This window comes from Carettochelys insculpta, chromosome 4 (genome assembly GCF_033958435.1).
Source record: "Carettochelys insculpta isolate YL-2023 chromosome 4, ASM3395843v1, whole genome shotgun sequence".
Classification (NCBI taxonomy): Eukaryota; Metazoa; Chordata; order Testudines; family Carettochelyidae; genus Carettochelys; species Carettochelys insculpta.
The window spans coordinates 82030479-82043962 of NC_134140.1; the positions used below are offsets into that span (position 1 = coordinate 82030479).

The 13484-nt window shown below is 41.1% G+C and overlaps 1 protein-coding gene across 1 annotated transcript in view; it reads right to left on the reverse strand.

Annotated features, from left to right (window-relative positions):
- The window catches only part of FHDC1 (FH2 domain containing 1), a 54353-nt gene that overhangs the window by 16406 nt on the left and 24463 nt on the right, over window positions 1–13484 (reverse strand). The window contains exons 5-8 of the mRNA XM_074991896.1: window positions 2096–2181; window positions 1912–2012; window positions 233–303; window positions 39–146 (exon numbers count right to left, since the gene is read on the reverse strand). Coding sequence (XP_074847997.1) covers window positions 39–146; window positions 233–303; window positions 1912–2012; window positions 2096–2181 — 366 coding nt within the window. The remainder of the gene's footprint in view (window positions 1–38; window positions 147–232; window positions 304–1911; window positions 2013–2095; window positions 2182–13484) is intronic.

The window sequence follows — 13484 nt, forward strand, 5'->3', positions numbered from 1 at the left end:
TGTGACAGTTATTCTCAGAGATGGTAGTTTTTACATACCAAAGCAACAAAATGTAGCAGATTCATCCCAGGTTTGTTTGCTTTTGTGTCTGCCAGCTTGAGCAGTGATGAGAGTTTAAAGCCCACTGCATTGCCAGCATAACCCCCCTAAAGAGGAAGAGAGACAGAGAAGGCATGTGACATAGGTGAACTGCAATAGTCAATCAGGCTTCTCTGTTTTGATGTACACTTACTGCATTCATAATATTCCCAGCCTGAAGGACCAAGTATAATATGGAATGTAGTTCCTCGCATGACATTAACTCTGTAGAGAAACAAACAGAAAATTACTGTCTGGAAGCTGTTTGTTTAGAAATATATACAGTGTGTATATTATACATAGATTGTCAGTTACTAACATCCATTTCATCCACAAGCTTATAAAGGTGTGAATTCTTTTTTAAGCAAGAAACTGCAACTAACTGAAAATTCATGGGAGAAAACGGTATTAATATCATTCAAAGTCACAGGCACCGTTACCAAACCACAAGTATATGTTCAGACCTTAGTTTAGCTAGTGTAATGCTTCCAGACAGGACACCAGGGTGTGGTGGATGGAGCACCCTCCACTCCGTGCACAAGCCCCACCACTTTGTGGGAAAAGCACATGGCGGCAGTGGCCATGGCCCAGAGTGGCTAGTGCTGCGCCAGCCCCAGCCCCAGCCGTGGGTCTGTCAGTTGAGGAGGGGTACCTGGTGCATGTTTCCAGCCGTGGGGCCTGGCGCGGTCTCCAGCCACGAGGCCTGGCAGTTTGGGAGGGGTGGTGCATGTCTCTGGCCCCGGGGCCTGGTAGATGAGGGAGGGAAATGGGTGCATGTTTCCAGCTATGGGGCCTGGTGCATGTCTCTGGCTGCAGGGGCTCTGGTGAGTCACCGGCAGCTGTGGGGACCTGGTGCCTGGCTCCGGGGGCGGGGCGGGCAAGAAGGGCATGGGTGCCTAGTTATGTGGGGGGTGGAGCTGACAATCAGGATGAATCCTATTGGACACTACTGCTCCATAGTCTCGTATTGATGCCCCTTACTCCATGCGATAGCATGGAGTACAGGGGTCAACAGTTGAGTTCAGAGAGGTCGATTTTGCCACATCTTCCAACAGACATGCAAAATTGAACTCTGGAAAATTGACCGCCAGCATGTCAATCTTCCAGGAAGTATAGACAAGCCATCAGAAAACAAGAAACATATGGCGCTATGAAGACATAATGGAACTAGCATTCTACAAATTTGCAAGGTAATCGGAGCATGGGAATAAACACTGGAGAGCATTTTATTTTGTAAGTTTGATTAATACATAGCCAAAGTAAAATGTGGAATCTGGAATCTGTAGCAGGCTTAAAATAAACATACGTGAAACCACTGCATTTTGAACATTTAAAAAATAAAAGAAGTATTAGTATTATTTAAGTTATCCTGTTTTTAACTGTTTAATCCAGCATGATGATCTGTCATTATGGAAGCAGTCCTAATGGTACCCCATAAACCACTTTCCTCTACGTTAGCAGACTGCCAAAACACAAGGACTTAATTAGGGTCTGACTGCTGTATCAAACAAGCAACATATCACCAGCACTCCTGTCTACAAAATTTAGAAAATAGGGAGACCAGGAGAACAGAAGGCAATGGATCTATATGAGATTATATGAGAATCCATTATGAAAATGATTTCAGTCCATAAATATTGCCACTTTACACTTGACCTGGGAGTAAAGTAAAGATTCAACAGGCACACCCTTACAGAATATGTCAGAGGCTAGTTAGCATCCTTTAAATAGCTACTAGGTACCTGAAATTCAAGATCTAGTCTCTATAATGCAGATTGTTCAATCTGCTAGCAAAAACAAGAACATAATGCACGTCACAGCATGTTTAATTACCTTTTGTAGCCGCTCTTATAATTGCCATGTCTTTTCGCAATGAAGTACAAGAAGGTGCAAATTCTCTTGTTAGCACCATTGCTTCAATCCGAAGAGAATAGCTGGAACATACACAAGCTAAGCTTTAAAACAGAGCCCAGAACGGGAGTTTGCCATGAACATAATAAAACTAGTACCTCCTTACTTTGGCACCTGGATTAGTAAGTACATAAAGTAATCAGCTTGACACAGCTTTGTAACATCTCCATCAAAGGCTTTGAGTTTCTTTACCTATAAAAGAAAGACAATAATAAACAACTTAATCTAAAGTCAAGATTAAAAATAAGAAGGATACACTTTTACAGAAGAGAAGCAAATTTAACAAAGCATTTCAGTCAATCCAGGGACTTGCTTTAGAGGAATCTTAAAATCAGAGACCCCTTTCAGAAAAATTGATAACCCTTTGCACCTCCTTCAACCCCAATATGCTAGCAGGATGGCTCAAGGAGAAAGTAGCAAGTCATTATTATATACTGCCCACACCTCCACAACTGGTCCATCTTGCACGAACAAACAAAAAGACATGTCATGAAGTTTGCTGGAACAGTGTCCCAGTTTCCATCAGAATTAGGTTCACTTTGATTGCTCTATTTGTGAGTGTCCTTTGTAAGTAGGTGAATTCCCTGTTTGACAGATGATCACAATTCCAGAATACTGGATGTACGCTTGAAAGTTAACAGTGTTCAGTGCTTATAGAACTAAGATGATCTAACAATGTATTACAATTTGTAGTAAGTGTTATAGTTGAGTTTCAACAAATTTTCATCACAGACATGCTTTCACTCACTGCTTTCTCTTCGATTCTCTTTTGGAATGAAACTTCGCATTCTTGGTGTCAATCTAAATATGAGTTTGTGTGTGGGAAGGTATCTTATTTTGTAATACTGAAACCAAGTCCCTGGAGTCATTTTAAAGTTGTGTATGGGGAGGAAGCTGGAAAGATAATTTCAATTTAGAGGAAACAAACAAATAAAAAAGCTCAAACTTTGGAACCTCACCTGAAGCTAGTCCCCTATGAGGATTGGTCCCCTATTCAGGTTTGAAGAACAAAAGAAGATAGTGTTTTACAACCAGGGTTCCCCAACATAGTTATAATTAAGGCATATTAGGGCCTTTCAAATACACTGCTGTCTAGCGTATGTGTCAGATATTCTTTGTACACATCACAATAATATCCAGAACCATCCCTCACTCAAATGCAAACATTATGAGTTGTCTGTCATCTGTATTCTCCCCTTTCATCATGGCTGCATCAATGTCCATGCACACTCTGGAAGCCCCAAACACAAAGAGAATATTCAGTGAAGAAGTACAATCACCCTTGTTGAAGCACAGCTGACATTTTGTCCAGGTAAGTCATAAGAATGTTTTTAAGCAAGTTGAAATCACGTATGAAATCATGCCCACATCTAGTCATCATTCTCTACCTTCCCCCCACATAAACTTGGTATCTAGTCTCACCCTTGCATTTCTCTTATCCCCACAAACATACATACAGCTTCATCCTCTTCCTAACATAGATATCCTACCATCGTCAAAAGCAGGTGGGTGTAGAGTCAAGTTTGAATTTAAAAGTTCAAATGAAGGCGACTGTGGAAGCGCCATGTCTTTGAATCGAATTTCTTAGCCTCCAGGAGTGTCCCGTATGTATCCCACAATGCCCCCATCCTCTGCTCTGGCCACTTCCATCTCTGCTGCTCTCCAGGTACACAGGAATTAGGTAACAGGAAACCTGAGAATTTGAATTTGGCACCAGGAAGCCCAGAGCTGTGGGGTCACGCTTGCATGAGACGCTGAGAAACATCTTTCTTTCTTTGCTATCAGTGCTATGAGCACATCTACCCATTAAAAATAGCCCCAACACTGAGTTCATGGTTCCGTCTCTACCTCTGCGAACTGAGCACTTGGATTTTTATTTTTTTGCGCTGGCGCCAGCCCCTGCACCACTGCATCACGTGGCTGCTAGATTGTTGCAGGGGAGAGGGAATATTGTGCTTGTATAAGAGGCCGAGAAAATTCTTTTCTGTGGTTTACATTTCTGCAGGGGCCCCTCTTCCCTCCCTGGCAGGCCCCATGTAGTTGGGGTTTTTCCTGTGCCCAGCCACGTCACGTGGCTAGCCTCCAACCCAATAAAAGGATGTGCCTACTGTTCAGTGTGGATCATGCTTCCAGGCAGCATCATGTCCTGGCTTCCATATGGTGAGGGCTCCAAGGGTGGGAAAGATTTTCGGGGACATGCTGCCACCCAGGGGGACCATTTCAACTGGTCCTTGAGCCATAGACCCCACACCCCCCAACCAAAAATATTTTTGGGGGCTTGCTACTGACCAGAAGAAGTCTCCCCCAGTGGCTAAAATTTTTTGCTTCTATGGGAGTGACCATCTCAACTGGTTCCACAGCCATGGGCACCCACGCCTCCCTAAGGCAATGAGGGGGCCCGCCCCCCCCGCCTAAGTAACACTGAAAAGACCATGTCAACTAGCCCTTCATCCTCTATCTACCCAATGCCCCCCTCCCGTGGGATGCAGGGGTCCGGTCCCCTAACAGTCAATCGGGGCTTGGTGGTCCCCACCTCCCCACTTGAGCAGCACTGCTTGTTGAAATTTACACTGTGTAGTGAAATGTGAAGAAAAAATCTTTTTCCTAACCTTTTCTATTCTTCTCTTTCCTCAAACTTTGGCCCCCTAAACAAAGGGAAAATTGGCTAGAGGGCCCGCTGAGAAGACACAGACTCCTGGGTGATCTCAGGGCACAGAAGCATTCATGCATGCAAATCTCTCTTTTCCAAACCTTTACTATTCTACTCTTTCTTCAAGCTTTGCATTGTTCCTGTATTATTTTCAGGGATCATGTTTCTGTAATCAAGGGAAGGGGGACACTGGCTGGAGGGCCAGCTGAGAAGACTCAGACATCTGCTGCTTTTTGTAAACTCTGTGATAATTCAGTTACAAAAAGCAATTCCATATAGAAGCAAGAGATTTCAGTGAATTTGGTGATCTTTATTGATGCCCTACTTTTCCTTCTGTCCTTCTGGAAAAATGATCATTTGTTTTCTATGGGAGGGGAATGAGGGTAATGCAATATGGGGAGAAGACATTACATACCCACAGCTACTTGCGGGGCATTTTTTTCCCCACACTGTGCCAACAAAAATACCCAGAATGCTACGGAGATGAAAAAACAGTGGGATAGGTTCCCACAATGCACTGCTGCAACAGTTGATGTTTGGTGACTGAGTGCAGCAGCAACAAGTTGACTTTATGGGGAATCTGTGGGGTGGTGAGGATACTAAAATTAAAATTTATAACATCCAGTGTTACAAAATCAATTTTAATAAATTCAAATTTATCTTGTAGTGTAGACATAGCCTAAATCTTGACATTTCAGGAATCAAGAGACTGAAGGCAAGGTAAAATGAAAGATGAAAAGATGTGTAGTCACCACGTTTCTTTTAGTAAACTCCCAGAGCCTAATGAACATTCTACAGAAAAGGCTGTGTTGTTGAAAATTTAATTCTTACCTCTTCAACTAATGCACAAGAGTCACCAAGAAACCAATTCCAGACCTCCAAGAAAATACACCAACAAAGCTAAAGAAGACCAGACTTTACATTTTGCTACATATGTGCACTACTTTTAAAAAGCTACTGAGAGCAGAAAAATTAGAGGTAACAGAATTTTAAATATCAGAAAAGCAGGCGCTAGATAACTTGAAAGTAGATCTGATAAAAGATGTTTTGCACGCACAAAAAAAATCAAGCAGAAACTGCAATTATCAGCATTTTCTGCAGCTTAGTGTTGGTCTTCAATTTTTTTAAATTTTAAAATAAAAATTATTTCCAGTCCACATTTCAAAATTCTTTTCATTTTGACTGGAAAAATGAAAATCTTTTTACTCACCCTCACCCCCTGTCGCCCCATAATCACCACCACAACTTTTACTCTGGAAGAAGAAATAGGAGCGAAGAAGGCATGTTAAAAATAGGGAGGAGGGGAAAGAAATTTTAAAAAACTCAAAATCCACAAATTTTCTGTTTCCAAACACCAAAAGGAACACCAAATTTCAAAACTAAATTTTTAAAAAAAAAAATCCGTTTATTCAAAATGAAAATGCCTACAAATAACCCATTTTTCCCAATAACTGATAAAGCTTCTACTTTTCCACTTATGACAAAGATATACCAAGAAAATGGATCCTAGTTAAGGAGGAACTGAATTGCTTTCACATTACTTACATAAAATTTATGTTGTCTTTGTCCGTATCCTGACCTTTACTTCCAGAAAATCAAAAAAAGACTTGTGAACTTACCTATCTATTTCCAAGTCTGCATGAATAACATAGAATGGTATGTCTACATAAGGCCAGCCAGCTCTGGCTGATATGGGTCAGCCTGGACATCTACACAGCAATGAAACTGACCCAAAACCAGAGCTCGAGTCAGCTGCCACAGGTTTTTATTTACTATGCAGACAAACACTCAGCATTCAGGCAGTTTCCCGTCTTCAAAAAAGGACAGGATATTGTGTGTAGATGACTATAAGTTCAACTTTAAAATTTATATGCACAAAAACCGGAAGGCAAGATAGTCAAGAGTTTCAGAGAAACATTCATACAATTCAACTGTTCACATTTAAACATATACTTGATGGTAACTAGTGATCACAGTTATCTATGTGGAACGTGAGCTGTTAACTTTACAATGGTAATTTAATATTTGTTTCCTGTTTTATTTCTCAAGGCATTTGTTTACAATAGTGGGCAAGATCCTCACTCTCTCTCTAATCCCATTGCATTCAGAAAAAGAACTGGAGCAGTGTAAAGGAGTCCTAAAAGCCTCAGATTCACCTTGTGAGGGTTTGTCTTTTGGATGCACTGTCCGTCTTCTGCAGACCCATTCACAAGCACTGGTACTGGGGGCAGGACTGAAAGGGAAGCTTTGAGGAGGGTCTACAGTTGTGTAAAGATTCTGGGCAGAGCTGCCACCCATAGGCAGTTCTGGTGCTAACTCTCTGGGGACCCTACACAGGCATATTTTGAGGGGCTCCCCAACACAACACATACCAATAATTAACAGGGTCCCCTCCCCCTTGAGCTGCTTGTGGCCCTAAGCAATTGCTTAGTCTGCTTCTGTCTAGCACTAGCTCTGCCCAGAGGGCAGCCAGACTGCTTTAACTTAGCCAGCCAATAGCCCCTCTCTGAGCTCAGGAGTCTAGTCCCCAGAATAGCCCAATATTCCATCTTCCACTGGACTGCATGTTCTTTGCTGGACTTCTTAAGGAAACAGTACAGAACATCACCTATTAAATTGCAGTAACTATACAAGGAAGACATTAGAAAGCTATTTCACAAATGTGGAGGACAAAAGCACAGAGGAGCTAAAAGGTACCTTCTTCACTTTATAATGTTTGTAGCACCAGAAGACCCTGGTCATCTGCCCGTGGAATCAAACCTGGGATCTCTGGAGCTTAGAGTACAAGCCTCAACTACATGAGCTAAAAGCCAACTGCCCAGTAGTTAAAGCTGTAGAGCAGACTCATTATTTTCTGTGCAAGAGGTCTCAGTATCCCTAAATGGGACAGTACACCACACCCAGAAGGTGTGCGGGTTACATGTTGTAATTTGTCTCCACATTATATGTAAGTTTCACAGTGTACTTTTGGGAGGAAATTGAATGCAAAACAACAAACAGAAAATTTTAGCCTATACAAAGAGTTCAATTGCATAATTTCCAGTTTAAAAAAAAAAATCAGTCATCCAATAATGCCACAGACATGTTTGCAAACATCTCTTTTCAACCACAGGAACCACAAAAGTTTTTCACAGAAAGTCACAATGTTCTCCTAGTCATATGATTCCAGAAGATGAACCCCGCAAATATTACAGCCATGATAAAATCACGTAAGTTGGCAACCCCGGATACTATCTATCATACACATAACAGATACACCAGTGGACTTTGGATAGGTTCACAAATGACATAAGAACAAAAAAAAAAAAAAAGAGTTTTAATCAACCCCTCCCCTCCACTCCCCCCTCCCAAAAAGCCCACCATAATGAATAGGTCAGGTACTACCTAAGCACTATACTCACATAACTAGAGAGGATATTTTAATGTTTGTGTAGGGAACATAATGAAACTTCATTGTTCAATTTTTCATTTCTTAATTGCACACACAGAGTTGCTGTTAATTTTCCTTCAATTTTAGATGAATATGTTTGTAATGACCATGAACACATTGACTTCACATATACTCTTTCCTTATGTAATTCACTCTCACTTTAAAATCTGTGATAACATGGAGAAAGCCTGACCTAATTTAGTTTGACTATATTTATTGCCAATATTCAATTATTTTTAGAGACAGAACAGCCAGTAGAAGAATTATAAGCAGCTTCCCTACACAGAGTACACTAGCAAAATGGTACATTTTATTTTATAAATATAAGGCATTTATACTAAGCCCCTGAGAGTTCAGAGTCTTTGACTGAAAGTGTATCTGTACCACTCATTCTTGGATGCACATACTCATAACGAATTAGAACAGAATACTTCATCTCAAAAAGGAGCAACAGGACATAATGGGATAGATGAACAGGGTAAGTCTCCTCCACTTTTCCATGTTTCGATATCACTATGAAAATGTGGCATTTTAAAAATAAATGTGGCCCTGTTCCCACAGTGCTTACCGGCTAGATTAAACAATGACACATGGGAAAGCAGCTAAAGTGCAAAGAATGAAGTCACCACATGTGTAATGTCCCTCCCTTTACGTGGGGAATATAGTGAGGAGATAAGACAACAAAGGGTGCAGTCAAAAGAAGACTATGGCTGATTTATGGGGTAAACAAGAATGTAGGAGGAGATGAGCAATATAAAGGAGGGGCAGCAGTCTTACACAGAATTGAAGGAAAGCAGGAGGAGACTGAATTTTATGTGGAAATGGAGAAGATATTTGAGGGGAGTATGGGACAACCACAGAGAAGTTTTCCATTAATTTAAGCAAGAGATTACTAATATTTTTAAGACTAAGAGCAAGCAAACAGATTTTTAGGCATTGTAAGGAAGAATTAGCAGGCTGTGTTGATAAACCTGGGCAGGGATGTGCGGAGTGAGCTAGACTATCCAAGATTTGTACTTGTGATACATATATAAAAGAATGTGGCCTGGTGGCTGCGAACACCAGTTTTCCATGGACTCCTTTAACTCTAATCAATTTGGGCCTATTCAGCAGTCTCCTCTCTATCAGAGATTGCTGGCATGGAAGACCAGCATCCAAATGACCTGATAAGAAGTGGGTTGGGGAAAGAAGCAGCTACAAACAAATGCAGATATTTCTGACTTCGCCAATGGTGAGAGATTTGGTAATGTAGTAAAAATGAATCATTCCAGAAAGACTTATGTTTGGCAACTAATGATTTGTTGTTTTTAAACCTATCTAGAAAAATGTACACTTGTTTTTTACACCAGACTCCTGCCTTTGAGGCCATTTTCTGTGGACGCCTGGGAACCCGGGTAAATCCTCAGTACTCCAAAGAGAAAAGCTAGTGGTTTCAAATGACAAAATTTGAAAAATTTCACAAGCTGGAAAGCTCTCTCTGACTTTGACTTGGTCAATTTTGCAAAATTTGAAAATGTTCACAACAGTGCCAGTATTTCAATGATGTCTGAATTCATAGTTTCAGAAAAAACATTGATGAAAGAGCCAATTACACACAATTCTAACAGCACTTGTAGTTATTAACTACAATGTTCTTAGTGTTGGCATCCTTTTAATGCATGTAAATAACACTATCACAATGCAACTAGAGAGGGGAAAACAGCAAACATTTTGAAGAAGACAAAATAATCCTTGTTTGTTTGATGTTATCTAGACTTATTTTTAAATGCTGTCTCAAAAAAGCCCCCATAGGGCAATGGAATAAATATCAGTGGGAAGTGGGAGTTTCGCGTGGGATGGAACAAGTTGTTAAAGATATAAAAATCGCAGTATAAGTCAAGCTGGTGAGTAGGGAAGCACTTAAGTAAGAGGGTTACTTATAAACACTTTCTAGGACATTGATAAAATTACAGCCTAAATCAAGTGTTTAGTCACACTAGTGCTAGCAAATGGTAAAGGTTGTGGGTCAAACTGAAAAGAGCATGAGAATTCAAAGTCAACGCCCCTCTCCACTTCAGAGCTGTGACAATGAATGGATTTTCAGTGCATGCTTTGTACCACCGCATTATGGAAACTGGGGAAAATCTTTTAACTACCAGCTGGTTGATGGAAAAAATAGACTATTCAGGACACACCTGAGGATGGCTCCTCAGCCCAGCACACAAGACGTATCAAGAGTACCCACACAGAGGGCTACAAATCCAAGGTCTGCAGCAGGTACTCCAAACTATTATTCTGCAAGGGACAGGCAGAAAACAGGGTGATGTGTTATCTGCCTGGAATCATGATGCGATTGCAAGACTAGAAAGGCTTCTAAAGTCTGTGCACAAAGATCCACTGGCATGGTGCATGTTGGTATTAATGACACTGTTTCAGATGCTCTCTCAGAGATTATACATCACTTCAGAGAAGGTCGAAGGGTATTGAGGAAGAAGAACATGTTCTTTCCTCTCCCACAAGCAAAGGAAGAGAAATGGCAGAAGATTCTGAAACTAAGCACTAACTATGTAAGTTGTTAAAAAGTAGAGGGTTTTGATTCTGTGGAACCTGGGTCAACCTTCTCTGGGGAGATGGAGATATGCAAAGCCGGCTAGCCTCCCACTCAGTAGAAGGGGAATCAGACTGGAGGGGATATATCAAGAGAGGCAGATAATAAAAAAGGAATAGATGAGCATTCACTTAAAATAAATGAAATAAATCAAGACATTAAGGGTGTGTGAAGAGGAGAAATTCAATTGCCTTTGTATGGAACACAGAAGTCTAGATAATAAAAGAAATTGCAATTGCTCATTTATAAGCATAAAGTTAGAGTGTATTACTGAAACCTTTAGCGAAGAATCATCTGACTGCAATGTTAAAATCACTTGCTATGACTACTTTAAAAAGAATTGAAAGGCAAAAAGGGAGAGGAAAAAGAGCACTCTCAGAAACAGAGCCACTTGTTATTTGGAAGGAAATGGCCCTCAAATGCTTGTGGCTCAACCTCCTAGCAGTTCATGACAGGATACCAGTTGGCACCTGCTGCAGACCACATGACCACAATAAAGAAAAGGACCATCAGTTCCTTAAGCATCTACATGAGGAACTTATATCTAAGTGACCTAATGCTGGAGGACTCAAGATGCCAACACTAAAATATTCTTGGAATTTATAAACATTATCAACAATAGTTTCCTAACTCAAATAGTGTGGTATTCTACACTGGATAGTTTCCTAATTCAAATAGTGTGGTATCCTACACTGGATAGATTCCTAACTCAAATAGTGAGGTATCCTACATTGGAAAATTCTTAATTAGACCTAATCTGGACAGATGAAGAAGAATCAAGCACAAAAATAAAAGTTTGTCTTTGCTTATTCACAAGACATAATGACTTGATCACCTTTATTGTATGTAAGCAAAACTATGTCCACATTAAAGATGCAGTGAAATTGGATTTGGTCTGTAATACTGTATGAATACATTTTTGTCAGCCTAGTTCCTCAAATGCTCACTGTATGAATTTATGGGTCACAGGTGTAGCTTAATAGGGGGCTATAAGGTGAAAAACAAACAAAATAGGAAAGGGAAGAACAATCGCCACTTTTCAGCAAACACTTGAGAGACAATGCCCCAACCAGAAAAGTCTTGAGAACCAGAAAATCCAATGGACTATAGTAATTAAAAGAGAGAGGAACAGAAAATGAAGGGGAGGGAAAAAATCAGACCAAGATGTCATAAGGCAGAGGGAGGGAACTTGTTCTTCCTTGCCTCTGAGGATAGAACAAGAGGCAATGGACTTCAATTGCAGCAGGGGAGGTTCAGGTTGGACATTAGGAAAAAGTTCCTAACTGTCAGGGTGATCAAACACTGGAACGAATTGCCAAGGGAGGTGGTAGAATCTCCATCACTGGAGATATTTAAGAAGAGGTTAGATAGATGGCTTTCAGGGATGGTCTAGAAAGTGCTTGGTCCTGCCATGAGGGCAGGGGGCTGGACTCGACGGCCTCTTGAGGTTCCTTCCAGTCCTACTCTTCTATGATTCTATGTAGGTGACCACTGGGTACCTGAAGTTAGGCTTGTCCAGTTACTATCAGAAGATGGTCAGACTTCAGGAAAGATAAGCCTGTGTAAAATTTTTCTCTCCTTCCGCACCACACCCACTCCCTCACCTTAAGTGCTTTATTGCTATTTCAAAGAGTATTTTGCTACTACACACACAACTGGCCACCCAGGAGTGACATAGCTTTGTCAACCTAAATTTCAAACACAGACCAGTCCTAAAAGTAGAACACCACCATACAGGATAGGGTAAATCCACCAGGCCTGACACCTGACGAAGTGGCACACATTGAGATCTTCACAGATGACGCAGACAGCTTAGTGGTTAGGGCTTTAAATGGATCAGTTTTACACAGCTGAAAAATAGGCATAACTCAAAACAGCTGGTAGTAAATTTAAACAAAAAATTGCAAATTAAAATTAGCAACTGCTTAAGGGTACTTTATACGATGCCCAAAAAGCAGGGGTCAGCAACCTGCGGCTCTGGAGCTGCCTGCAGCTCTTTAAAGAGCCACTTGTGGCTCTGAGAGCTGCAGCCACTGACACCTCTTGTGGATCTGGAGGCTGCTGCCAGTTAAACAATGTCCACAGTTAAAATGGAATTTAGTTTTTTTATTTAAGTGGCGGCAGCCTCTGGATAAGGGACTGGTGACAGAGGGAGGTTCAGCTGGCAAAGGCACTTCCACACAGCCTCTGTAGTGCCAGCACCTGCCTCTACCGATAGCAAAATCTCACACGGCTATGCTAATTAGGCAGGTAAATTTGCATATGAACCTCCATTTGCAATTTCTATAAGCATCATTAGCACAGCGCTCATTGGCACAGTGCTGCCGGCAGCTGCTCTGTGCTAAAGGGCCATGTAGACGTGGCCGAAAATCTAGGTGGTTCTTTCTTAGGTCTCAGAATTTAATCAGTTTTCTGCTGCTGCCTAGTTAGATGCCAGTCTTCTTTCCTCATAAATCAGTCTTCCTACCCTGATAGTCCCATACTAGCTCACTTTGCTACAGGACATGTAAGATGTATGTTTACTACCAACAGCAGCTGGACTGGACTGGACTTGACATTCAGCTGTTCCACGAAAGGCCAACTGAACTCACAGGATCAGAAGCCATGCTCTAGTTACAGAGAATTGCTAAACACGTCAAGATTTCATCACTGTAAATCTCCCACAGCATGGAACTCAGAAAACCAAATAAGAGTTTCAACTGATTTAGAACTGAAGTGCATGAAATTATAGTCAGGGCACACAATTAGCCTAAAGATTCACACCTATCTGAAAGTTTTCTTGTGACAATATCCAAGACCTACAGCTGAAAGATTAGAAGGAAAAAAGC